The sequence below is a fragment of the Pseudophryne corroboree genome, chromosome 3 (genome assembly GCF_028390025.1).
Source record: "Pseudophryne corroboree isolate aPseCor3 chromosome 3, aPseCor3.hap2, whole genome shotgun sequence".
In the NCBI taxonomy this organism is placed as follows: Eukaryota; Metazoa; Chordata; class Amphibia; order Anura; family Myobatrachidae; genus Pseudophryne; species Pseudophryne corroboree.
In genome coordinates, this window is record NC_086446.1 from 48,751,683 (window position 1) to 48,779,418 (window position 27,736).

Consider the following 27,736-nt stretch of genomic DNA (forward strand, 5'->3'; position numbering starts at 1 on the left):
GACATCACGTGACTCTCGCACAGGCCGGAAGTGTGTCGGAACCTACTGGCCGGAAGCCGGCTGTGTCACATTCCCCGGGTAGAGAGGAGGTAGTGACCGGCCGGGGGTAAGTCCGCTCATAGATACGCGAGGCGATAGGGTGATAAATACGAGAATAACGTAGAGATATGGGGGAGGCGTAATGTCTTCGTCACCGGGCTGTGCGGCGGCACCGTGCCCCCCCCCCCCCCCTTCCTCCCTCACCTCATGGCCTCATACCTCAGCAAGGACCTCCCTGCCTCCCCCCTCATATTCCCATGGTACCCCCAATGCCCCACCATGCCAGGTAACCCCGTATGCTCTATTACAGCCCCCCAATGCCAGTCCCAGCATGCCTGCCTCATAGTAACCAGCCACCACCCATGCAATGACCCCATGTGTAGCTTCCCAGTGCCCATCTCACCTTGCCTGGATAGATATATATAGATATATATATATATATATATATATATATATATAGTATATTAGTATTTCTTCTTCCATTGCCTGTTGTTGACTCTTATACCTGGAGCTTTATTTACTTTTTAGTTAATTTGGTCTCTGGACGCAGTAGATCTGGTGAGTGTGAGACGCCCAGGAGCCGCCCCCGTGTGTCAGGAGGTCCCAGAGCCCCATTGCAGTACCTCTGCCTCGCTCGCTGATACAGGAGAGGCGCAATGACCAGAATACTCTAGGACTGACTTAACAAGATCATTCCACTGGTGAGTGGTCACTATACTGCTGGTCAGTAACACTGGGGGATGTGTCTGGGTGGTGACTGTATCATTGAGTGTGCCAGGTTGCTATAAGGTCACTGTCTATCTCTCCATGCAGGAGGGGGAGTATATAGAGAAACACAGGGGTCTACAAGGACGCAATGGAAAGTAACCAGCCCGTGCCATCTCTGGGTAAGCGGAGACTCTCATTTATTGTAAAGTAGAGAATAGTTATAATAATAGCCAATTACATACACCCAACATCGTATATACAATGTACTCAGTCACTGTGTGTCTCCTACAGAGGGACCCAGTAACAGAGATACCCCAGAGAGCTGTCCCCATCCTGTCTATTCCCAGGACTGTACAGAGGAGAATCAGAGGATCCCACAGGAGCATCAGGTAGGTGCAATTTAGAGTCTCGCCAATATACCCATGTGGCTTCCTCTTTCATCCTGTCTGAGGGACGCTGGTAGACTATGGGGTTTAGAGGGGAGGCTGGGGCGTAAGCAGTAAATAGTTCTATCTAGTTTGTACAGGCTCCTCAGCTTCCTTATGGGAGTGGGTTTCATGGGGCTGTAGCCAGCGTACTTCATTTGCCACAGTCTACACCGCGTAGACACAAGATACCCTCGGTAGGCGTACCAATAATGGCAATAGCCACAGCCTACCTCAGGTAGCGTTGTGCAGGCTAGGAGGCACTGACAGGGATTGGAGTAGGCTCTGGAGCTACAGTTCTCCGCAGTAAGTGTAGAAGGGCACTGCAGTTTGGAGACTGTTTTAGTTAAGGTTGGCATTGTTGCTGGAGGAGGTTGGTCAGCTGGTTTAGAAAGGCAGATCTAGCCCATCAGGTAAATCTGAAGACCAAGTCTACTCCTGCATGTGCTCAGCCGTTTATTGCTCCCAGGTATGCTATCCAAGTTAGACAGGGTACTACTTCTCTAGAATCAGTGTGGGTCATTTATATTTATAGGGGACTCTCCAGAGTCTATTCCGTTTTGTATAAGGTCATTGGCTCCTCTTTGGGCACATGATCAAGGAGACCTCATTCTTGCTCTGAGTTCCTTTTCTCGGGTGAGGAAGACCCTGCGGTCTTTATCAGGCAAAGGGTGAGGCCGTGGATCAGGATTGGATAGACCACTTAGTAAAATACGGATTTGCTTGATAGTCTGGAGGTCCAGGAACTGAGTTTAGATATCCGCCATACTTTGAAGATCTTGGATGTTGCTTCTTCCGTATCAGGGGTCCCCTCGGGGTTTTTTAAAAAGTAGTTTAAACCGGTGATTATGTTTCTAGTCTAATCGCATTTTAAGGTTGTACTGGGAGAAGCCAGGCTGAAACCTCAGAAAAAGTTCAAGTTGTGCCAGGTTTCAAACTTATCTATCCCTTTGAGGATGCAGATATTGCTCTTTGGGAGATGATTCCCATGGTAGATGCAAGGCTAGCGAAAGCTTCGGTTATCCAAACTACCATTTCTCCTACATTGAGGGATCCCACGGACTAAGAGTGAGCCCTTTTTCAAATCCTTGTGTTCTATTATGTTGACTACTTTTCGGGTGGTCATGGCTGTTATCTGGGCATAGAAAATACTGTGGAAACCTGGACAGTCCTGTTTTCAGAGGGCATCCACTCTGATCTTTTTTTTTTTTTCGACGGAACTCCTTTCCATGGTGGAAAATGTAAAGCAGGCTTACCCTCTGTATAACCTACACCCTTGGATGCAACCCTGTTACTTTCAGGCATATCAGCCATGGTGGTCTCTGCCAAACAGTCGCCATGGCTGGTGGATTTGGCATCTAAGAAAACTCCTGATCCAGTCGGACAATGCAATGGCTGTGGTATTTATCAATAGGCAGAGCAGAATCAGGAGTAAGCCGGTCATGTTGGAGACCTTTCACATCCTGAACTGGGCGACAAAGTTTGTTCCAGTCATTTTGATTTTTGGGGTGGACAGTTGGGAGGATAACTTTCTAAGTTGGTACCAGAGAGAGTGGTGGAGGGGGAGTGCCATGAGGGGATGTTCGACCTAATTGTTGAAAGCAGGGGAACTGATGGGCACCAGGTTGAATAAGAAGCTTCTTTGCTAAAGACCTAGGTCAAGAGATCCTCAGACGGCCTTGGTGAATGCTCTTGACAGTCCTTTCATCTGGGTTACCGCTTTCCACCAATCTTACGTTACCATGGATTCTGCAGCGCATCCGGAAGGGGGGTGCTCATCTTCTCATTGGCCCAGAAGGGTGTGGTGCACTGACCGGTTCATGGTTGTGGATATTTCTTGGTGTCAACCTCTCAGATCTGTTTCTATGCCCAGGTGTGCCATGTTTGGCTCTGATGATGTGTCACTTTTAGGCCCATATTTTGAGATCCCAAGAATTATCAGAGGGGGTGGTCCAAACCATGATCTCTGCCCGTAATCCAGCTCCAGTGACTACTATAGGTTTTGGAAGACAAACATCAGTGAGAACACTGGGGTATTTCTACGCCAATTCTTCTCGTCATTTTCTTTCCTTCCTGGAAGTTGGTCTATACCAGGGTCTTCATCTTTTAGCTATAAAGGGCAAAGTAGTGCCCTGTCTGTCCTGTTCCAAAGGCGTTTAGCTTTGCAGCCGGCAGTTCAGAGGGGGGTGGTTCACATTCAGCCTCCTTATCTTCCACCTGACTCTGGCCCTGGAGGTTTTGCTGTGGGCCCTGTTTGAACTTCTCCAATCGGTAGACTTGTGGTGGTTTACATAGAAGGTTTCTTTTCTGCTAGCTATTGCCTTATCTAGGAGAGTCCCTGAGTTGGTGGCTCTTTTAGTTTTCCTGTGTTAACATTTCATCCTGATAGAACCGTTTTGCACATTAATCTTTTTGCAGCGGGGTACACTGGGGTTCCACAGGGATAACATCGGGGTGTAGAGTTGGATCTTGATCCGAGGCACCAACAGGGTAAAAGCTTTGACTGTTCCCAAGATGCTTAGCGCCGCCTCCTCTATAACCCCGCCTCCGTGCACAGGAGCTCAGTTTGTAAGTTGGTGCCTGGGTGCAGGCTGACAACAGGGAGGGCTGCGCTGAGAAGCCCTAAAAAGAGCTTTTCTAAGAAAAAAGAAGACTTCAAGGGCCGCAGCATAGGCACTTAAGAGTGCTATATGTCATTTCTGACATATCATGCTGCGGCTCCCTCACCTCCCTGCACCCTGGTTGCCGGGTAACTACAGCGGAGGGCTCCGGCTCTTCGATTAGGGCACACATACTGCCGCTGCTCTCTGGGATCGCGTGGCCGCATTCAAGAGGATGTAATTGGGTCCCTCAAGCGGGACCCGCTGCAAATCGCGATCCGGCGCGGTCTCTAGGAGACGGACCCAGCGCGCTGGCGTGGACACTGTGGCCGTGCAGGCACCCCATTAGACCACCAGGGCAAGGGTACAGGTCGGATTCTGTACATAATCCGTTTTCTAAGGTCCACAATACCTAGTGGTGAAGTCCAGCAGGGGGATAAGGCTCTGACCTGTAGCCCCAGCCCGCCATTTACTGCTAATGTTCCCGCCCTGGAGCTGTATCTTTTTCTTTAACGTCCTAGAGGATGCTGGGGTCCATATTAGTACCATGGGGTATAGACGGGTCCACCAGCAGCCATTGGCACTTTAAGAGTTCAATAGTGTGGGCTGGCTCCTCCATCTATGCCCCTCCTACTAGTCTCAGTTTAGAAAATGTGCCCGGAGGAGACGGTCACAGCTAGGGGAGCTCTACAGAGTTCTCTTAGTAAAAGAGTTTATTTCTTCTTTTCAGTATTTTTTTTATTTTACAGGGAGGCTGTTGGCGACAGCCACCCTGCAGCGTGGGACTGAGGGGGGGGGGGGGGGGGCATTGTCCGCCCCGCGGGGTCTTGAGCCACTGCTCCCGCTGACTGGGCACTAGCTCCAATGGGGTCCGATCGCGCCCCGGCAGCCGGCCGCCAGCCCCTCAGGAGTTGAAGATGGTGAGTGAGTCACTGTCCCCCCCTTGCAAGCGGGGGTATGGTGTGAAGTGGGCGGCTAGAGGGTTAGGAGCGCAGTCTTAACCGCGCTCCTGGAAGGCTCAGCGGTACCTTGTGTGGCGCTGGGGGGTAGCGCCCTGGGCCAGCACCGGACCCTGCACTGGTCGTTTCTGCATGTCAGGGTCTGTGGATCCAGGTCAGCCAAATCCTCCAGGCCAGTATAATCTTCTTGAGAGCAAGAAGCCGGCGCCATTGAAGGGGGCGGAGCTTCTCCTGAGAGCGGACCCAGCAGCGTTCAGCGCCATTTCCTCTGCCTGCAGTCGCTATCCAATGGATCCAGGTCCCTCCAGAGCTTTCTCCAGCAGTCTGTATGGTACCAGGGGGTTGTAGAAGGGAGGGGAGGCTGCATAATAGACTGTGTCACCTATTAAGGGACACAGTCAGCGCTGGGAAGGGACTCCCTTTGCCTACAAAGCGCTGTGTGTGGGTTGGCTCCAATCGCTGTGTCTCTCTGCCTTTCTTGGGGGGGAAACTCTGCCTGCATAATACCGTGTGTGTGGTAACATATCTAGGGACAATGTGTCATATGCTGCAGAGGATTTGTCCTCCCAGGAGGACTCCATACCATGTAATCAGGATTGCACAGTTTTAGCGCAGATCCCAGCTAGAGAGCCAGAATGGTTAGTCTCTCTGAGGGGGACTATTTCTCAGATTTATGATAGCGTGGCTGGGACTGAGCATGCTACTCAGGTACTCCAGTTCTCTATGGTGGTATGGTCTGATTCTGCCTCCTCTGGGTCCCCTGCGGTACATTCTCAGAAACGTGCGCTTGCAATTATGCAGGATGACACGGACACCGACTCTGACGCTGCAGACGGTGACGTGGTTGTGTTGAGGGGGACAGCATCACTTGCCAAGGGGGTGCAGTTGATGATTGAGGCTGTTCGGGATATTTTACACATTTCAGACACAGCTCCGGAACAGGTGGAGGAGGCCTTCTTTACAGATAATAAGAAGCCCCCCTCACCTTCCCGGCATCCAAGGAATTGAATGCTATCTTTGAAAAGGCTTGGGAAACTCCGGAGAAGAATTTCCAGATTCCCAAGAGGGTGTTGGTGGCTTTTCCCTTCCCAGAGGAGGATAGGAAGAGGTGGGAGTCGACGCCTCTGTCTCCAGGCTGTCCAAACAGGTAGTTTTACCGGTCCCGGGATCTACCGCGTTAAAGGACCCGGCAGATCGCAAGGTGGATGCTACGCTAAAATCCATTTACATGGTTTCGGGGGCTATATTGCGGCCTACTATAGCCTGTGCTTGGATTGCTAAAGCTATTGCCAGGTGGTCGATCACTCTGCAGGAGGAATCGTCTACGCTGGACAAAGGTGCTGTTGATTTGTTTTTGCGTAATATTCAGGATTCTGCAGGGTTCCTGGTGGATTCCACGAAGGACCTGGGTTCCATGGCTGCAGGGATCTCCTCCATGTCAGTCTCGGCTCTCGGAGGTCTCTGGCTGCGCAACTGGTCTGCGGACGCGGAATCCAGGAAGTGTGTGGAAGGCCTTCTGTACAAAGGTCAGGCTCCATTTGGGGAGGCGCTGGATGCGTGGATTGCCACGGCTACCGCGGGTAAGTCTCCTTTTCTCCCCTCAGTTGCATCGGCTACGAAGAAGCCATTTTCATCTAACACGTCACAGTCCTTTCGGGCCGCGAGGCCTAGAAAGAATAAGCCTTCGAACACCTTCTTCAGAGGTGGTCGTGCCAAGGAAAAGAAACCCGCTCCCGCAGGTTCCCAGACCCAGAAGCCCGCTTCTGATACCCCTAAGTCCTCCGCATGACGGTGGACAGCTAGGCCTGGAGGAAGGTCAGGTGGGGGCGAGACTCAGGCAGTTCAGCCACGTCTGGGTGTTGTAGGGTCTGGATCCCTGGGTTCTGGATATAGTGTCCAGGGGGTACAGACTGGAGTTTCAAGAGCCACCGCCTCACCGTTTCTTCAAGTCAGGCTTACCAGCTCTGCTGGCAGACAGGACAATTCTTCTGGAAGCCATCAGGAAATTGGTGGTGTCAGAGGTTATTGTTCAGGTCCCTCTTCAGCAACGGAACAAGGGTTATTATTCTAACCTTTTTGTGGTACCGAAACCAGGTGGTTCGGTACGGCCTATTCTAAATTTAAAGTCCTTGAACCCTTATCTCAAGGAGTTCAAATTCAAGATGGAATCTCTGAGAGCTGTCATTTCAGGGCTGTCGGAGGGGGAGTTCCTGGTGTCCTTGGACATCAAGGATGCTTACCTCCACATTCCACTTTGGGCGCCGCATCAGGCTTATCTCAGGTTCGCGCTGTGGACGTTCACTATCAGTTCCAGGCGCTGCCGTTTGGCCTCTCAACAGCACCAAGGATCTTCACCAAGGTGATGGCGGAGATGATGGTTCTCCTCCGCAAACAGGGGGTGAACATAATTCCATATCTGGACGATCTCCTGATCAAGGCGTCATCCAGGGAGAGCTTGTTGCGGTCCATCGCACTCACGACACAACTGCTCAGGAAGCACTGTTGGATCCTGAATCTTCCGAAGTCTCATCTGGAACCGACAAGGCGGCTGTCTTTCCTGGGAATGATCCTCGACACGGAAGTGCAGAGGGTTTTTCTCCCGGCGGAGAAAGCGTTGGTGATTCAAACAATGGTCCAGGATGTCCTACGGCCTACCCGGGTCTCGGTTCATCAATGCATACGCCTTCTGGGGAAGATGGTTGCCGCCTACGAGGCTCTGCAGTACGGCAGGTTTCATGCTCTGCGTTTTCAACTGGACCTCTTGGACCAGTGGTCGGGCTCTCACCTACACATGCACAAGAGGATACGCCTGTCTCCGAAAGCCAGGATTTCACTCCTCTGGTGGCTGCAACTTCCACACCTTCTGGAAGGGAGAAGGTGCGGAATTCAAGACTGGATCCTGTTGACCACAGATGCAAGTCTAAGAGGTTGGGGAGCGGTCGCTCTGGGGGAAACCTTTTCAAGGACGATGGTCGGCTCAAGAGTCACTTCTCCCAATAAACATCCTGGAACTCAGGGCCGTTTACAACACCCTTCTACAAGCAGCACACCTTCTACAGGATCAGGCTGTTTAGGTGCAGTCGGACAACGTGACCACAGTGGCCTACATAAACCGACAAGGTGGAATGAAGAGCAGAGCTGCCATGGCAGAGGTGTCAAAGATCCTCGTCTGGGCAGAAAGGCACGCGGTGGCGATGTCGGCAATCTTCATTCCGGGCGTAGACAACTGGCAAGCAGACTTCCTCAGCAGACACGATCTCCATCCAGGGGAGTGGGGCCTCCATCCGGAGGTGTTCGAGGAGGTAACCGGTTGGTTGGGGGTTCCTCACATAGACATGATGGCCTCCCTGCCTCAACAAGAAGCTACGGAGGTACTGTTCCAGGTCGAGAGACCCACAGGCAGTGGCGGTGGACGCACTGGTAACACCTTGGGTGTTCAAGTCAGTGTATGTGTTCCCTCCACTTCCTCTGATACTAAGAGTTCTTCAGCTCGTGAGAAGAACGAAGGTTTTGGCAATCCTCATTGCTCCGGACTGGCCAAGGAGGGCTTGGTACGCGGACCTGCTGGATCTTCTGCTAGAAGATCCACGGCCTTTACCTCTTCGGGAAGATCTGCTTCTGCAAAGGCCGTTCGCTTATCAAGACATACTGCGGCTTCGTTTGACGGCATGGCGGTTGAAAGCCAGATCTTAGCTCGGAAAGGTATCCCGAGTGAGGTCATTCCTACCCTGATACAGGCCAGGAAGGGAGTAACGTCTAAGCATTACCATCGCATTTGGATGAAATATGTTTCTTGGTGTGAGGCCAAGAAGTTTCTGGTGGTGGAGTTTCAACTTGGTCGTTTTCTCCTTTTTCTGCAGGCAGGGGTGGATATGGGGCTGAGACTGGGCTCCATCAAGGTCCAGATCTCTGCTTTGTCCATCTTCTTACAAAAACAATTGGCTGTTCTTCCTGAGGTTCAGACCTTTTTGAAAGGGGTTCTGCACATTCAGCCTCCCTTTGTGGCGCCTACGGCTCCATGGGATCTGGATGTGGTGTTGCAGTTCCTACAATCTGCTTGGTTTGAGCCTCTACAGGAGGCTGATCTCAAGTTTCTCACATGGAAGGCGGTCTCCTTGTTGGCCTTGGCTTCTGCGCGACGCGTGTTGGAATTGGGGGCTTTATCTTGTAAAAGCCCCTATCTGATCTTCCATGAAGACAGGGCGGAACTTAGGACTCGTCCACAGTTCCTGCCTAAGGTTGTGTCGGCTTTCCACATCAACCAACCTATTGTGGTGCCAGTGGCTACTGACTCCTCAATTAATTCAAAGGCCTTGGATGTAGTGAGGTCTTTAAAGATTTACGTGAAGTGGATGGCTCGTCATAGGAAAAGTGACTCTCTGTTTGTCCTCTGATCCAAAGAAAATTGGATGTCCTAAGCAGTTGATTTCACGCTGGATCAGGTTCACTATCCAGCATGCTTATTCCACCGCAGGATTGCCGTGTCCGAAATCCGTAAAGGCCCACTCAACTCGTAAAGTGGGTTCTTCCTGGGCGGCTGCACGGGGTGTCTAGGCGGTACAACTCTGCCGAGCAGCTACTTGGTCTGGGTCGAACACGTTTGCCAAGTTTTACAAGTTCGATACTTTGGCCTCTGATGACCTCAAGTTTGGTCAAGCAGTGCTGCAGGAGCCTCCACGCTCTCCCTCCCGTACTGGGAGCTTTGGTACATCCCCATGGTACTAATATGGACCCCAGCATCCTCTAGGACGTTAGAGAAAATAGGATTTTGGTTACCTACCGGTAAATCCTTTTCTCGTAGTCCGCAGAGGATGCTGCTGGGCGCCCGCCCAGCGCTTCGTTTTCTGCATTGGTTTTATAGTTCAGTGTTACCTGGTTCCTAGGTAAGTTCTGCGTTATTTACTGTTTCAGCTGTTGCTGAGTTGTTCCGACATGTTGGCCGGATTTTCATGTTTGTGTGTGCTGGTATGAATCTCACCACTATCTGTGTTATTCCTTCTCTCAAAGTTTGTCGTCTCATCGGGCACAGTTTCTAGACTGAGTCTGGTAGGAGGGGCATAGAGGGAGGAACCAGCCCACACTAATAAACTCTTAAAGTGCCAGTGGCTCCTGGTGGACCTGTCTATACCCCATGGTACTAATATGGACCCCAGCATCCTCTACGGACTACGAGAAAAGTGGTTACCTACTGGTAAATCAAATCCTATTGTCTTCCTCACTCCCTGTCAGCGTTTGGGCGCCATTACACACACAGCTGCGCTGATCTGGGACTGCTGGGCAAAGTCTCCTCTGTAAAGCCGCCTGCATCATCATCGCTTTGCATTTACAGGACACTTAAGTATTCTACATGTCTTTAGACAGTGTTGGTTAAGAACAAGTGCATACTGTCAGGGATATTTAGTACAAGTACCCTGTGATATACATCCAGTCTTTACTGTGCATTGTTATATGTATATACCTAATCAGCTTTACTTAAGTAGTGCAGTTACTTAGTATTGCTAGTCCAGTGCAGTTTTATTGTTGTTTGTGATAATTTCTGCATTGTACAAGTGACTGTGTGTGTGCCAGTAGCTGCTGTGTGATTTCCATTCAGTGTATCTCACATATATTGCTATCCCTATACTCTGTACCATGAGGGGGGGCTAAGTGCATCAGGGTTTCTCTGACGTCCTAGTGGATGCTGGGAACTCCGTAAGGACCATGGGGAATAGCGGCTCCGCAGGAGACTGGGCACAAAAGTAAAGCTTTAGGACTACCTGGTGTGCACTGGCTCCTCCCCCTATGACCCTCCCCCAAGCCTCAGTTAGATTTTTGTGCCCGGCCGAGAAGGGTGCATTCTAGGAGGCTCTCCTGAGTTTCTTAGTAAAAGTTTAGTTTTAGGTTTTTTATTTTCAGTGAGACCTGCTGGCAACAGGCTCACTGCATCGAGGGACTAAGGGGAGAAGAAGCGAACCTGCCTGCTTGCAGCCAGCTTGGGCTTCTTGGCTACTGGACACCATTAGTTCCAGAGGGACCGAACACAGGCCCAGCCTCGGAGCTTTTTTTTGTCTAATGTCGGCTCAGCAGGGTGATAATTCTATGGCTGACCCTGCATCCTGCAATGCCCATGCCATGGATGTCTCTGAGGAAAATATTGCAGCTGAGGGTTCAGGTGCTGGGTGTTTTGTACCCCTCAGTCAGTTCTCTGCAACGGGGGCGACTAATGACCCGCCGTGGGCTACATTTTCGAATTTACTGACTACGCTGGTAACTCCTGTGGAACCTCCTGTGCCATTACAGCCACATATTGTCCCTGCTGTTAATCCGCCATGGGCAGATAATCTGTCCTCTCAGTTACAGCAATTAAATCAGTCTTTGGCCAAGCAAAATCCTAACCCTCGCCCGCCTAAGACCAAGGGGTCATCTAAGCGGGCCCTTACGTCTTCACAATCCACGCATGTTACATATTCTTCATCTGGTGACGATGGCGCATATACCGACCCCTCAGACACTGATGCAGATGCTTCTGATGGGGAATCCCTGACTCACGTGGATGTTCCTGACCTCTTAGAGGTTATCAGCCTGATTCTTCAAATTGATGATGACGAAGAACCCCCGCTACCTCTAAGAAACCAGATAAGTTCAAGCGTCAGAGGTGTCTTACCACATTCTGACCATTTAGTTGACATACATCAGGAATCCGGGGAATATCCAGGAAAGATATTCTCCCTGTCCAAAAAGATGCTAGCTCGTTATCCCCTCGCTGCAGAGTTAAGCAAAAATTGGGAAACACCGCCGCCGGTGGACTCACAAGTTGCACGTCTGGTGGTATCATCTGCTCTGCCTGTCACTACCGTCACCTCTCTGAAGGAACTGACGGATAAACGTGTGGAGGGTTGCTTGAAGTCTATTTACACTCTGGCTGGAGCTGTGCATAGGCCTACTATTAGGGCCTCTTGGGCTGCTAAAGCTATAGAGGCCTGGGTTCAGGAAGTTGAAGCGGATTTACCGTCTAATTTTCCTGATGATGCTAAACAGTGTCTTTGGTATATTGTTACAGCCTCTCATTATATTCAAGAGGCGGCATCGGATGCAGGTATCCTAGCGACTGCTAAAACTGCATGTCTACCTAGTACTACTCCTTCGGCTCCAAAGGCTAAGAGTACTTCCTTTCGTTCCTTTCGACCTCCAGGTAAAGCAAAGGGTCAGGCGTACCCGAAACAGGCTCGCACTTCCAAATCCAGTAAGCCCAAACCTAAACGTGCCTGGGCTGCCCGTCAGCCTGCTGCCAAAACAGACAAGCTTGCTGCATGACGGGACGGGCCTCCCCCTGGGGGATCCCAGGGTGGGAGGCAGACTTCTACGGTTTGCTCAGGTATGGTCACAGACCACTTCGGACGCCTGGGTAAGGGAAGTCGTCACTCACGGATACGCCATCTCTTTCAAGACACGTCCCCGTCGCCAGTTTTGCTCAACAAACGTCCCTTCGGATCCGCTAAAAGCAAAAACTCTCCATCTGGTGGGACAATCCCTCCTGGACACGGGAGTGGTAGTGCCGGTGCCTCTGACTCAGAGAGACAGGGGGTACTATTCAACGCTGTTCCTAGTTCCGAAACCTAATGGATCTTCCCGGCCCATTATCAACCTCAAGTATTTGAACAAATTTGTGAAAGTTTCCAAATTCAGTATGGAAACTTTTCGCTCTATTGTTCTGGCCTTGGAGCCCAAGGGCTATATGGTATCCCTGGACATACAGGATACTTACCTGCATATACCTATTGCAGTGTTGCATCAACAATACCTGCAGTTTGCTATTGGCAACCTACATTTTCAATTCCAGGCCTTGCCTTTTGGTCTGACCTCGGCTCTTCGAGTTTTCACCAAGGTCATGGCGGTTATGACGGCTCTGCTCCGCCGTCAAGGTATCAGGATCCTGCCGTATCTCGACGACTTGTTGGTCCTGGCGAACTCTTCAGAGATTCTCCTTCGTCATCTGGAACTGATGGTCCAATTCCTGCAAGCCCACGGGTGGCTCATCAACTGGAAGAAGTCTTCCCTGGTTCCTTCTCAGAGCATGGTGCACCTGGGAGCACTGTTGGACACCCACAAGCAGCGGTTGTTTTTGTCTCCGGAGAAGGTCTTGAAGCTTCAGGACAAGATAAGATGGTTCCTCTCTCGCCCATGTGTGTCAATACACTCGGCGATGCAAGTACTAGGCCTCATGGTGTCGGCTTTCGACATGGTGGAGTACGCTCAATTTAATTCCCGCCCTCTGCAGAGGTTCATTCTCTCCAAGTGGGACGGCCTGCCTCACCGAATCAGGTCTCATATGATATCCTTGACTCCGGAGGTCCGTCTGTCACTGACCTGGTGGCTGCAGGACCAACAACTGAGCAGGAGTCGTCCATTCTGGATCTCCAACTGGGTCCTTCTGACGACAGATGCCAGTCTGCGGGGTTGGGGCGCGGTGTTGGAGCAACACTCTCTTCAGGGTCAGTGAACCAGAGAGGAATCTCTCCTCCTGATAAACATTCTGGAATTGCGGGCAGTGTTCAATACGTTGACACTAGCCCTGCCTCTAGTACAGAACAGGCCAATCATCAGGGCAGCACCCGAAGCCGCAAAGCACTGATGTAAGTGTCAAAGATTCTTCTTTGGACGGAACGCCATCCATTCCGGGGGTCCTTAACTGGGAAGCGGACTTCCTCAGTCGTCAGGACGTACACGCCCGGAGAGTGGAGCCTGCATCCGGAGGTCTTTCAACTCCTAGTGGACCAGTGGGGACTACCAGATTTAGACCTGATGGCGTCTCGACACAATCACAAGGTTCCGATCTTCGGAGCAAGGACAAGGGATCCTCAAGCAGCTTTTGTGGACGCACTGGCAATTCCATGGAACTTTTGGCTGCCGTACGTGTTCCCTCTGGTGTCACTTCTGCCCAGGGTGATAAGGAAGTTCAAGCAAGAAGGAGGAATACTACTTCTACTCTCTCCTGCGTGGCCCAGTCGGCGTTGGTTCTCAGACCTGCAGGGTCTCTCGCTAGAGCGTCCTCTTCTGCTTCCGCAGCGCCCAGACCTCCTCGTTCAGGGCCCTTGTGTCTACCAGGATTTGGCCCAGCTGGCTTTGACGGCGTGGCTCTTGAAGCTTCCGTACTGAGGGCCAAAGGATTTTCGGAGGCGGTCATTCAAACGATGTTGAAGGCCCGTACACCGGCTTCTGCTCGGATTTATCATAGGGTCTGAAATTCTTATTTTGCTTGGTGTGCAAGTAATTTATTTATTTATTTATTAGCAGTTTCTTATATAGCGCAGCATATTCCGTTGCGCTTTACAATTAAAACAACAGTTATAGAACAAAACAGGGCAAAGACAGACATAGCGGTAGGAAGGCCCTGCTCGCAAGCTTACAATCTATAGGGAAATAGGTATTGATACACAAGGATAGATGCAACCTGTTACATAATGTTTCCCCAGATTGCTAGGTTCTTAGTGGGTTGTATGATATGATCACCCAGCAATGTTGGAAGACAAAATGTGAGGTTATGGGGACTGTGCAGAGGGAATGTAACTGGATAGGGAAGCATTGAAGGTTATGTGTGTTGGTCAGGAATTTGGTAGGCTTGTCTGAAGAGAGGAGTTTTCAGGGAACGTTTAAAGGTTTGGAGACTAGTGGAGAGTCTTATTGTGCGTGGGAGGGCATTCCACAGAGTGGGTGAAGCCCGGGTAAAGTCCTGTAATTTTGAGTGGGAACAGGTAATACATCTGGATGAGAGACGCAGATCTTGTGCAGAGCGGAGGGGTCTGGTAGGGAGATATTTTGAGATGAGTGAGGAGATGTATGATGGTGCAGTTTGGGTAATAGCCTTGTATGTAAGTAAAAGTATTTTATATTTGACACGGTAGACAATTAACAATTATGATGCATACAAGTCCAGTACTGCCAAACTCTTGGCTTTTCTGCAACAGGGCCTGGACTTAGGACTTCGTCTGGACTCCCTCAAGGTTCATATTTCTACCTTGTTGATATGGTTTCAGAGAAAAATTGCGACGCTGCCTGATGTTCATACATTCACTCAGGGCGTTTTACGGATTCAACCTCCCTATGTCCCTCCTGTGGCTCCTTCGGATTTGTCGGTTGTTCTGGAGGCCTTACAAGAGTCTCTGTTTGAACCTGTTGAGTCTGTGGACCTTAAATGGCTTACTCTTAAGGTCTTGTTTCTGCTGGCTATTGCCTCTGCTAGACGGGTTTTAGACTTGGGTGCCTTGTCCTGTCGGTCACCCTTCTGATTTTTCATCGTGACCGTGCAGTTCTTCGAACTTGCCCTGGTTATCTACCTAAGGTGGTGTCATCTTTCTACCTTAACCAAGAGATTGTGGTTCCGGCCTTTACATCTCCGGGTTTATCCTATAAACAGCGGTCTTTAGAAGTGGTACGTGCTCTCCGTATTTATGTGAAGAGGACAGCTTCTCCTAGGAGATCTGATTCCCTCTTTGTCTTTTTTGATTTTCACAAACGTGGCTGGCCTGCTAACAAGCAGACCTTGGCTAGCTGGATTAGAATGGTGATTGCACATGCTTATGTACAGGCTGGCCTTCCAGCTCCAGCTACCATCAAAACCCATTTCTACTCGGTCGGACGGACCTTCTTGGACGGCCCGCCGTGGTGCGATCCTTGAACTATTGTGCAAAGCGGCTACATGGTCCTCAGTGAACACGTTCATAAGGTTCTATGCCTTCGATACTTCCGCCTCCCAGGATGCCTCCTTTGGACGCCGGGTTCTTGTGCCGACTATAGTGCGTCCCCTCCCATGAGGAACTGCTTTAGGACATCCCCGATGTTATCCCTGTGGAACCCCAGTGTACCCTGCTGCAGAAAAGGAGATTTATGGTAAAAACGTACCTTTGTTAAATCTCTTTCTACGAGGTACACTGGGTTCCACAGGGCGCCCATCCTGACGCACCTTGCTTCTTTGGGTTTGTATGGCATTAGCCGCTGATACCTTCTCCTGTCGTGAGAATGTGGTGTATGTGGCTACTAACGGTTGTCGTCTCTTTTACCTGCTACTGCATTGGACTGGTTAACAAAACTGAGCTCCTGTGCACGGAAGCGGGGTTATAGAGGAGGTGGCGCTAAGCATCCTGGGAACAGTTAAAGCTTTTAGCCTGTTGGTGCCTCTTATCAAGATCCAACTCTACACCCCGATGTTATCCCTTTTGGAACCCAGTGTACCTCGCAGAAAGAGATTTAACAAAGGTAAGTTCTTACCATAAATCTCCTTTTTCAACCTAAACTGGTTTCCAGCTTCCGTCTCAACCAGGCAATTACACAGCCAGAATTTTGGCTTTCTGGTTCCTCTGATGCTAACTCTTTTCTCCTCCTTTTGGATGTTGTCAGGGCATCGCACATTTATGTGTACCACATTGCTCCTTTTCATAGATCGCATAGTCTGTTGGTCCTGTTTGATGCTCACAAGCTGGGCTAGCTGGCGTCCAAACAGTCCAAACATTGCTCCGTGGATCAGATCGATCTACCATCTGACAGTCTAATATGTCTTTGGGTGATCCTTTGCTGGATTCCATCAGAGCTGACTCTGCTCTGGCTGAAAGTGCTTCTTGGGCTTCTCAGTTGAACATCTCTGCAGAGCAGGAACCTGCTTCTCTGTGTACACAGAGTTTTACCATTTCCACACGTTTGCTTTTAAAGGCACCAGTATTTGGCACAAGGTGGTGTGCACAGAATACCGGAGGGTACTTCACCTCTAAACCAGCAAACAATGTGTCACGGACCCTGGGAGAGCGGAGCCGCTGGTACGGGTCCGGCATGATCGGTGGCTTGCTGCCCACACGGCTGGGGTGATTTCCACTGATGTGGTTAGGCCTGCGAGGTATGGAGCAGAGGACTGCAGTACGGAGGAAGGGGGTCGCTGTGACAGCATTCCTTATGGTGTTGGGTCTGCTGGTCCAGCAGCGTGGATGGCACCATCTTGCTCCACGTCAGCTGACCGGACTCTGACCAACCCTGCACAGTCTCAACATCAGCTAACACTCCCAGCTAATCCTGTGACACCAAGGGGTTTAAAGCTTTCTGCTTCTCAGTGTTCTGGTTGCCAGTGCCAGAAGTCACACAGCTGTGTGTGAGAGCTTTTGTAGCTGCGCTCCTCAGTGTTTCTAGTTGCTATCTTAGTCCCTGCGTTGCTCTGAGTTCTGATCACAGTGACCACCGGTGCAAGTCCGATACTCCTTGACCACCGGTGCAAGTCCAACATCTTCAGCCATCGGCGCAAGTCCACTCCTACTGTCGGTGACTCTGTCACAGGTCCGGAGACATCCATACTCCAAATCCAGACACACTGCTTGTTAGGCTTCCTCTTGGGAGTTCCATAGACTCCGAGTACGCTCCAGATGGTGGTGGGGGGGGGGGGATTTATTCCTTACTGATTCCTTTGAGTCCATCTGGAGTACACTGGATCACCGCCCTGTTATTTTGTGGTACTTTCTACATGTTTGTGTTCTCTATTAAGCTTAGTCAAATAAATGAGTTTTCTTTGGAGGTAGGAGGGATTAGAGGGTGGGGGAGTTTCAGTTTCAATAGGTTTAACTGTCTAGTGCCTACTCCTTGGCCTCCTCTGTAAACCCATCGGGCCTCATTCAGACCTGATTAGGTCTGAAGTGCGCCGGCGACGCAGTGCGCTGGCGCATGGCTGACAGCCGGTGGCTGATTGACAGGCAGAGGCGGTCGCTGGGCGGGAGGGGGTGGCACGGCGGCAAGGTCCGTGGCCGGACCGTGCCGGGGGCGGGCCGTGGCGGCTGCGTGACGTCACACGCAATCACTGTGAGCCGGGCAGCGTCGAGTAGCTCCCGGCCAGCGCGCAGGAGCTGCGCTGGCTGGGAGCTACTCCTGAAGTGCAAAAGCATCGCCGCTGCGCGATGCTTTTGCACTCCTGCAACAGGGGTCGGGACAGACATGTGGGGCAGGCTAGCCCTAGGCTGGGCGTCCCCCCGCATGTCTGTGTTCCTGATCATAGCTGTGCTAAATTTAGCACAGCTACATTCAAGTCTGAATTAACCCCATTGTCTCTGGGTGTTCCCTAGATGGACTCAGAGGAATTCATTTAACTAATATCTGTCGTGCAGCTGTGTGTGTCTCATACAATGATTTTGTACCTGTTAGTCTCAATTAATGAAATCGGACATTATTAACGTGTTTTTGTGGGGGTTGTGTTAGGGTGAATATGTTGCGGATGTTAAGGTTGAAGATATAGAGGTAGAAGCAGAGACGTATGTGACGGATAACAAGGTAGAAGATACAGAGGGAGCAGAGAAGACGTATGTGAGGGGTGATCCGCAGTCTAAGGAGGAGGAAGTCCCTACAGTTATCAGCACAGGTGAGTTTTATTACGGGTGTAGTATGGTATGCCAGCAGCCGGGATCCCGTCGGCCAGCATACCGTCGCCGTTATCCCGATCGGCGGCATACCAACAGCTGGGCGAGCGCAAATGAGCCCCCTTGCAGGCTCACTGCGATCGCCACGCTATTTATTCTCCCTCCAGAGGGGGTCGTGGACTCCCAAGAGGGAGAATAGTTGTTGGTGTGCCGGGTGTCGGGATTCTGGCGGCAGTAGCGCAGGGTTCCCAAAAGCCGGCATACTGAATACCACCCTTTTATTACATATTCTCTTTGCTCAGTCACTAAAGCAATCCCTTCTCTCACGCCCTCCTCTGTCACCACAGACTAATGATGGAAATGTATCTGCCCAGTGGGGGAGTCCGGAGCCATCAGCCCCTATCATACTCCTGCTCTCCCCCTCACATCACTTCACTGTGTGTTACCAGCCCAGAGATCTGACCAGTCTCCTCCCCAAACTCTCTGGTGTATCTCATACATCAGGAGCCATCAGCCCCTATTATACTCCTGCTCTCCTCCTCACATCATGTCACTGTGTGTTACCAGCCCAGAGATCTGACCAGTCTCCTCCCCACACTCTCTGGTGTATCTCATACATCAGGAGCCATCAGTTCCTATTATACTCCTGCGCTCCCCATAACATCATGTCACTGTGTGTTACCAGCCCAGAGATCTGACCAGTCTCCTCCCCACACTCTCTGGTGTATCTCATACATCAGCAGCCATCAGCCCCTATTATACTCCTGCTCTCCCCCTCACATCATGTCACTGTGTGTTACCAGCCCAGAGATCTGACCAGTCTCCTCACACTCTCTGGTGTATCTCATACATCAGGAGCCATCAGCCCCTGTTATACTCCTGCTCTCCCCCTCACATCATGTCACTGTGTGTTACCAGCCCAGAGATCTGACCAGTCTCCTCCCCACACTCTCTGGTGTATCTCATACATCAGGAGCCATCAGCCCCTATTATACTCCTGCTCTCCTCCTCACATCATGTCACTGTGTGTTACCAGCCCAGAGATCTGACCTGTCTCCTCCCCACACTCTCTGGTGTATCTCATACATCAGGAGCCATCAGCCCCTATTATACTCCTGCTCTCCCCCTCACATCATGTCACTGTGTGTTACCAGCCCAGAGATCTGACCAGTCTCCTCCCCACACTCTCTGGTGTATCTCATACATCAGCAGCCATCAGCCCCTATTATACTCCTGCTCTCCCCCTCACATCATGTCACTGTGTGTTACCAGCCCAGAGATCTGACCAGTCTCCTCACACTCTCTGGTGTATCTCATACATCAGGAGCCATCAGCCCCTATTATACTCCTGCTCTCCCCCTCACATCATGTCACTGTGTGTTACCAGCCCAGAGATCTGACCAGTCTCCTCACACTCTCTGGTGTATCTCATACATCAGGAGCCATCAGCCCCTATTATACTCCTGCTCTCCCCCTCACATCATGTCACTGTGTGTTACCAGCCCAGAGATCTGACCAGTCTCCTCACACTCTCTGGTGTATCTCATACATCAGGAGCCATCAGCCCCTATTATACTCCTGCTCTCCCCCTCACATCATGTCACTGTGTGTTACCAGCCCAGATATCTGACCAGTCTCCTCTCCACACTCTCTGGTGTATCTCATACATCAGGAGCCATCACCCCCTATTATACTCCTGCTCTCCCCCTCACATCATGTCACTGTGTGTTACCAGCCCAGAGATCTGACCAGTCTCCTCCCCACACTCTCTGGTGTATCTCTTACATCAGGAGCCATCAGCCTCTATTATACTCCTGCTCTCCCCCTCACATCATGTCACTGTGTTACCAGCCCAGAGATCTGACCAGTCTCCTCTCCTCACTCTCTGGTGTATCTCATACATCAGGAGCCATCAGCCTCTATTATACTCCTGCTCTCCCCCTCACATCATGTCACTGTGTTACCAGCCCAGAGATCTGACCAGTCTCCTCCCCACACTCTCTGGTGTATCTCTTACATCAGGAGCCATCAGCCCCTGTTATACTCCTGCTCTCCCCCTCACATCATGTCACTGTGTTACCAGCCCAGAGATCTGACCAGTCTCCTCCCACACTCTCTGGTGTATCTCATACATCAGCAGCCATCAGCCCCTATTATACTCCTGCTCTCCCCCTCACATCATGTCACTGTGTGTTACCAGCCCAGAGATCTGACCAGTCTCCTCACACTCTCTGGTGTATCTCATACATCAGGAGCCATCAGCCCCTATTATACTCCTGCTCTCCCCTCACATCATGTCACTGTGTGTTACTAGTCCAGATATCTGACCAGTCTCCTCCCCACACTCTCTGGTGTATCTCAGACATCAGGAACCATCAACCCCTATTATACTCCTGCTCTCCCCCTCACATCATGTCGCTGTGTCTGGTTGGGCATTTTGGATGGAAAATGGCACTGCTTATGAGGCTTCCATTCCAGTGGGATGCTGGCTGTGAAGCTTGTGTATTTCTGTAATGTTGCCCTCCAAAGTCCACTATTCTGGGGGTAGTTTTCCATTGTGGCTGTCACTGTGGCTGGGCCTATGCAGTGTGTTTGGTAATGCGATTGTGTTATATTTTCAGCCAGTTGTTTTAATCTTTGCAGTAAGACAGTCAGATTTGCTGTGCTTATATTTATAATTGTAAAATAGTGTTTGCAAATTGTATTCTGCCTTCTGGTACTTAACTAGTAAATCATTTTCTGTGTGGGTCACAGAAAAATCATAAAGTACTCTTGTGTGGTTTGAGGATTCTGAAAAAAAAAATGGCAACAGAGGCTTCTTCTCCTCTTTTACTCCGACCGGACCTTCTGGCATCAGTTTACAACATAAAGAAAGATCCTGAAGAAGAGCTGGAATATTTTTAAAGGAAGGAGAAGGAAAAAACTTCTAAGTGACAGTGTAAATGGGGGTGGGGGTGGGGGGGGAGAATCTGGGGAGGAGCTTGCGTCCGGTGTCCCCCCGTCCCCAAAGGATTTAGTTTTGTCATTCATCCTTGGCACACATTGGAAGAGCATGACGAGTTCCCAAAGCTGTCCCTAAGAGTGTGGGGATGCTCTTGAGTGGATAAAAGCACTTTCAACCAATCTTGGGATGAAAACGTGTTGAATATATAAAACTTGGTAACAATGTATACAGATGACCCAGGTTGCCACTCTGCAAACCTGTTCAACAGAGGCACCATGGTTAACCGCCCACAGAACTGTTATTGACCAAAGTGTCATAAGCCCTGTCTCAAGAACTTCCCTATCTGCTTCAATGTAAGTCTAATGAAATACAGCTGTAATCCATGTCACAGTACTTTCCGTAGAGGCCGGCCAGCCCTGCTTTTGGCATCATAATGGTAAAAGAGGTCATCCGTCCGGGAAGCTGCCTGTTCTCTGTGGACTTGTTAGGCTCTTAAGCTTTACTTTTTAATATAGCTTCTCTAATTGTTTAGGACATTATGCCCCTGCTTCCACAAATATTTTGTCACTGTCTTTCCACACAGTATACCTGGACGTTCCTTCACATAACTCTTGATGTGGGGTCTTCTGCTATGTCATGTTGTTTCTTCAGTTGCTTAGACCAGAGGTTCTCAAATGCGGTCCTCAAGGCACCCCAACGGTCCAGGTTATTAAGTTACCTCCAGGCCTCAGTCACAAAGCATTTCAGTTGTAGACTTCATCTATTACCAAATTCCTTCCTGATATTGCAGTTTTCCAGATTTCCATCAACATCTGGCCTACTTCTTGCCATTATCAGGAATCATAAATTGAATGGAATCTCTATGGCTTTGCTTGACTGAGTCGAGAGGCTATATCTCAACACTGTATCACACAATACTCGGATATAACTAACCGCACATGGACACACTCGAGCTTAAGTGGGAGCTAGATATCTGGTATTGCTAAGACTGAAGGAGCTATAAGCTATTTTACAGGTGGTATTTTATTCCGGGATGCCACTACGCAGTTTTACTTAGTGGCATTGGCCAATGATTGAGGGATTGCCTACAGCAGAGGTTCCCAAACTGTGTGCCGTGGCTCCCTGGGGTGCCTCGGGACACTTGCAGGGGTGCCCTGGGTTGGTGGTCCAGAACCAATTCAAATTTTTCATGGTCAATATAATAGGCAAAATCAGTGCTGGTGGCTGCCAGTCATAAAATATGCGGCTAAACAGAAGCAAATCTTGTCCCTCACTACACAACTGACCCTAAGGATGACATATAAACGCGATCTGCTTAATGTAATATTTCTTTCTAAATTTCTCAATAAGAAATTTTTGGCCTATGGGTGCCGTGAAAAAAATTCTGATATTCTAGGGCGCTGTGCTTCAAAAAAGTTTGGAAACCACTGGGCTACAGACAAACTATGTCCCATGTGTGGTGGAACTATTCCAATGTTATGGGTTTTTGGTGTGTGGTGTCACACAGTGTTCAAAGAAGTTCAAAAGTAGAACAATGTGTTAACTTTAAATGTTTAGTTAAAGAACAAAATGCCCTCCGAATCTTTCTCTATGCTTACCGAGGCTTACAGGACAGATTGTATATCACGTGCACGTACGTTTGACTGGCACAAAAGATTTAGTGATGCTCGTGAAGATTTTGAAAATGAGTGTCCCGGAAAGCCTTGCATATTAAAAACAAACAAAAATTAGGAAAAAATTTAGAAGATTGTTTGAACTGGCCATTGACTCAGCATCTGAATGATAGCAGAAATAGTAAGCAGAAACTGTTTTGCATCATTTTAACATCAGCCCACACAGCTCTGAAGCAGTTTTTGGCCAAAAAACAGATTGCAGTGCTACAACACACGTCTTACTTGCCAGACCTAGCACTCTGGGACTTCTTCTTCTTTTCTCTAAAGTTAAATCTGTACTCTAGGGAACTGGTTTTGTATTAGAAAACTGAGGTAAAGAAGAAAACGATGATGCCACTGAGACAGCTGACAGATACTGGGCAATGGAAGAAAAGAATGCATGGTGTGTGGATTGAGAAGGGGGTACAGAGGAGGGAAATAGAGTTAAAATGTTCTTAATATAATTAAATGTAAATTATAGTATCAGTCTTTTTAATAGCCACTCCTCGTATAGCCTTTGCTCTTTGAACGTAAGTTTTAAGGGCTTTAACTACATCAACAGTCCCCACCATTATAACCATGCCTAAGCAACAAAATCTGGTTCACATGAAGTCTAGAAAATATTTTAGGCTGGAATTAAAGTTTTCTTGTTAAAACTGCAGTGTTCTCATTAAAAATGAGAAAAGGTTTTGAAGGTCAAAAGGTCGACATGAGTTTTTCATGGGTTTTTTTTGGTGTCGTTTTCTCCATACAGTGACCGGGAAGCCCAATTAGTGCACCGTGTCCCCTTGCATAGCTCGCGAGCTTCGGGCAAGCTGCCTCGCTGCGCTCGGCACAGGTTACCGTTCCAATCGTATTCTACGTGGATCGTTAAGTATGAAAAAAGTTCAAAAAAATAAAAAATGTGAAGGTCATGTCGACCTTTTGACCTGTCGACCTAGAAAACATGTCGACCTAGTGACTGTCGACCTATAGTGGTCGACCTAGTGACTGTCGACCTATAGTGGTCGACCTAAACATTGTCGACATAGACACTGACGATCTTCAGACCGGATCCCCAATAAAAGGATGGACCTCCAGAATATACAAGTTATCTCTGAATTCCATATAGGATCTCCATATGGAATCACCATTCCATATAGGATCTCCGTATACTGTGATAACATCTGCCTAAAGCTGGCTTCCTAACATTCATCATTGTTTTAATCAACCCCTTAGATCTCACTTTCAGTGAAAAAGCTAGATGTGGCAATGCAATCAGAAGGAATAGCCCCATATTAGCAGGTCCGGACATAATGGAATTGGCCATGGATGAGCCTTTAACAGACCCAGAAGATCTGAGCATCAAGCCTTTTTTGGACTATTTGGAGCTACAAGAAAGACAAGTGCTCTTTCCCTTTTTAGCCTTTTCAGAACTCTGTAGCATAGCTATTGGAGAAAAAAAGGTAAATAAGGGGTTAATTCAAATGAACCATCATTGCGTCGACTAACAATACCTCTGGAACAACTGACCATAAAATTTAGCCTGGACACCATTGACGTCCAGTTGACCCCAACTGTCAACTGCCTTGTAGAACACCTCTGGGAGGAATGACCGTTCCCCTAAATGTCATTTCTGTCTGCTGAGAAAGTTGGTCTGTCAATGAATATTGCTGTGAGAACCTGCACATTCTTCTTTGCCCAAAAGAAGACCTTTTAAAGCTTTCTTTATCTCTTGGGCACTCCGTATGCTTCCAGAGGGTTCAAATGACGGACCTCTCAGGTGTGCCTGGGCTGCCAGCAAGGTATTGAAAACTGCCCGAAGTCCCAAGACATTGATATGGAGAGAAGTCTTCTCTATGGATAACTTGCCCTGAAATCTGTGATGAAAAAGAATGAAGAAATTCCCTCTGGGTGGGGTGCAAATTTCGAAAGGAAAAGCCCTAAATTGAGAACGCTGGACAGAATTATAAACCTTAATAGGAACTGATGTTTCTTTTAGATAGGAACATGCAGGGAATACAGCTTTCTTTCAATTCCACTGACTGTTGACCTGAAGAATTCTATTTGAACCTATCCTAATATTGAGAGTTAGAATTTTTGAAATTTAGAATTTGCCTGAAGGATCTGTCCGGCTTCTTGTCAAGAGAGAGGTCTGGATAGAACCCCATCTCTTTTTTTGACTGGCTGGCATTGGGACAGTCTCCTATTCCAAAAGCAATAAAGCAATTTCTGAATCAATCTTAATTGGATTGACCAAAAGACATTGAAAATAACTGTACTGGAACCACATCATCTAGAATTATGACATAACCCAAGTAACAATGCTCCTTACTCCTGCATCTGAAGTCGACTCCAATCATTTATCCCTGAAGTGTCCAGGCTTCTTACACACCACACTAACCAATAATTTTCCAGCCCCCCCCCCCCCCCCCCAAAACTGATGAATAATAAATTAAAATTTTGCTAACAGTGTGAAAATGTGTTCCTCATTGTGAAAAATAATAATTTGTTAATTTGTTATAAATTTATTTCTAACAGATGCACACGCCAGCAGGAATACGTCACAAGGATTTCTCATTGTGTCTCCAGTTTTTAAAATCGAGGATGCTTCAAATGAAAAATCCATTACCCTGAATATTCATCCAGTACTTCACAGTGCAGATATATCTGAACCAGCTAATCATGAGGAATGTTCTCTTGATAACTCTGGTATAGCTACACATAGTGCAGCTCATAAGGGTGATTCTATTTATTTCTGTTCTGAATGTGGTAAAAATTTTATACATCAGTCCGTCTTTGTTAGGCATCAGAAAACTCACATGGGTGAGAAGCCTTTTCCATGCTCGGAATGCGGGAAATGTTTCACACTGAAATCAGATCTGGTTAAACACCAGAGAAGCCACACAGGTGAGAAGCCATTTCCATGTTCCGTGTGTGGGAAATGTTTTACACTGAAATCAGATCTGGCTAAACATCAGAGAACTCACACAGGTGAGAAACCATTTCCGTGCTCTGAGTGCGGGAAATGGTTCACGCAGAAATCGGATCTTGCTAGACATCAGAGAACTCACACAGGTGAGAAGCCGTTTCCGTGTTCTCAGTGTGGGAAATGGTTTACGCAGAAATCGGATCTTGCTAGGCATCAGAGAATTCACACAGGTGAGAAACCTTTCCCATGTACTCAGTGTGGGAAATGGTTCACGCAGAAATCAGATCTTGTTAGACATCAGAGAATTCACACAGGTGAGAAGCCATTTCCATGTTCTGACTGTGGGAAGATTTTCACACTGAAATCAGATCTTGTTAAACATGGGAAACTTCACACAGCTGAGAAGCCATTTCCATAAGCTGATAGAAAGTGGGTTCCAATAATAATTTAAATATAGTAAATTTAGTTTAAAATAAAAAAAGGTTCTACACAACCAAGTCTTCAAAAAGTCACTGACTTTAAAAGTTGAAATTGCCACTGCACTTGGCTATGGGTTATAGCAGATATACCTTAACTTTATCATCATCAACTACCCAGAACTAGTTCCATGTCTGGAGGTAATTATTTATAGGTTCCCACATTAACTAATGTACCTCTAGCACAAAGTGATATAACACAGGTTCATATATATCAGCACTAAATGTACAGCTTTCAGTTATCAAACAAGCGTACACTAGATTATAACAATAACCAGTCTTTCTTACAAGAAGACAGGGATATAACTGAGAAAATAGGTATCCTCTACACTCATTGTGATGTTCAAACACATCTACTGTGTCAAGTTCCTATCCTAACCTCTCTCTCTCCACGAGGCTGTGTTTCCAAAGCTTGGTCCTCACAGAACTTCTAACAGTCCAGATTTTGAGAATATCTGTGCTTGAGCACAGGCGGTTACATATAAACACCTGAGATACTAATGAAGTCAGCTGTGCCGAAGTATGTTTATCTTTAAAACCTGGACTGGAAGTTGGGACACACTGCCCTAGAGGCAAGACTCTGTCCATAAACCTTAAGCTGAATTAACACCAGCTTGAATTATCTTGAGCTCCTTCAGCAGGGTCAACTGTCTATTTCCGGCCAGATCCAAAAGACGGGGGCCTAGAACTGGGCACCGAAGTAGTAGGTTCCCCAGTTATTGCAGTCTCCAACTCATTTGCTGGAGACACGGAGGATCTTTTCTGCCTCTTCCCTCTCCACAGGGCTTTTTTGTCAGCTCCAATAATCTCTATTCAGGCTCCTCTCCATATGTGTCTGTCTCTTCGCTCTGTAGTGAGTGAATCTCTCCCTTTTCCTTTCCCAGGCTCTCCCTACGATGGCCCAGGGTATCTTAGGTTCTGCCCTTTTTTCCACCATGTCCACAAGGCTTTGCCTCCTTTTTCCTGTAGGCTTCTGGTAACTGTAGTTTTCTATTCTTGGTTGATAAAGTACAGAATCCTTCTCTAGCACTTTGGACTTGATGGTTAGTAAGCCGTGGAAGAATTGTGTGTTATCACACAGTGGCTCAAACAATGTCCGTGAGAATACATCCTATTAGTTCACTATGAGCCGGTGACTTTACTATAGGTACTTCACGTACTGCTCAACTGTATTCTAAATCATGTGATCAAAATGGTTCCCAAACTCAGTCCTCAAGGAGCGCTAATAGGTCACCTTTTTCAGGTCACCCAGCAGATGCACTGTGTATGACCAATTGGCACATTTTTAAAAATTCCGAGGTGACCTGGAAAACATGAACGGTTAGAGTTCCTTGACGATCGAGTTTTGGAAACACTGGTCTAACTGATCTGATGTTGGACTTTATGGAACACCTTAACTTTTACAGTCCTATAGTTGCCGCTTTCTTTATGCAAGTTACAGTACATTTCTGGCTTTTATTTTATATTCACCCATGTATTGTACACAGTGACTAAAGGGAAATGTTTTACAGTTGAGTTTGATTTTATTTTGTATTTGAATTTATTCTGTTTGTATAGTGAATAAGTAGATGAAATAACAGTACAGCGCATCTATTGGACATGGCATGCAATATTCTGTTCTGTTCACCAATAAGGTAATAAAATCTATCATTTACCAACCA

The 27,736-nt window shown here is 48.4% G+C and overlaps 1 protein-coding gene across 2 annotated transcripts; it reads left to right on the forward strand.

Moving 5' to 3' along the window:
• On the forward strand, window positions 1-27,736 carry LOC135054698 (gastrula zinc finger protein XlCGF17.1-like). 2 transcript variants are annotated; one of them, XM_063957972.1, is made up of 6 exons: window positions 1-106; window positions 568-740; window positions 853-926; window positions 1,039-1,136; window positions 17,935-18,094; window positions 25,209-27,736. In XM_063957972.1, the coding sequence occupies exons 3-6, from the start codon at window positions 896-898 to the stop codon at window positions 26,015-26,017; spliced, it is 1,098 nt and encodes a 365-aa protein (XP_063814042.1). In that variant the 5' UTR covers window positions 1-106; window positions 568-740; window positions 853-895; the 3' UTR covers window positions 26,018-27,736. The 2 variants fall into 2 exon arrangements, with proteins under 2 accessions (XP_063814042.1, XP_063814043.1); XM_063957973.1 differs by lacking the exon at window positions 1-106 and adding an exon at window positions 228-325.

Excerpts from the sequence above, each read along its gene's own strand:
- LOC135054698 (XM_063957972.1), top strand. The coding sequence starts at position 896 with ATGGAAAGTAACCAGCCCGTGCCATCTCTGG. Across the intron at positions 1,137-17,934 it reads GGATCCCACAGGAGCATCAG|GGTGAATATGTTGCGGATGT; the intron begins GTAGGTGCAATT and ends GGGTTGTGTTAG. Across the intron at positions 18,095-25,208 it reads CCCTACAGTTATCAGCACAG|ATGCACACGCCAGCAGGAAT; the intron begins GTGAGTTTTATT and ends TATTTCTAACAG.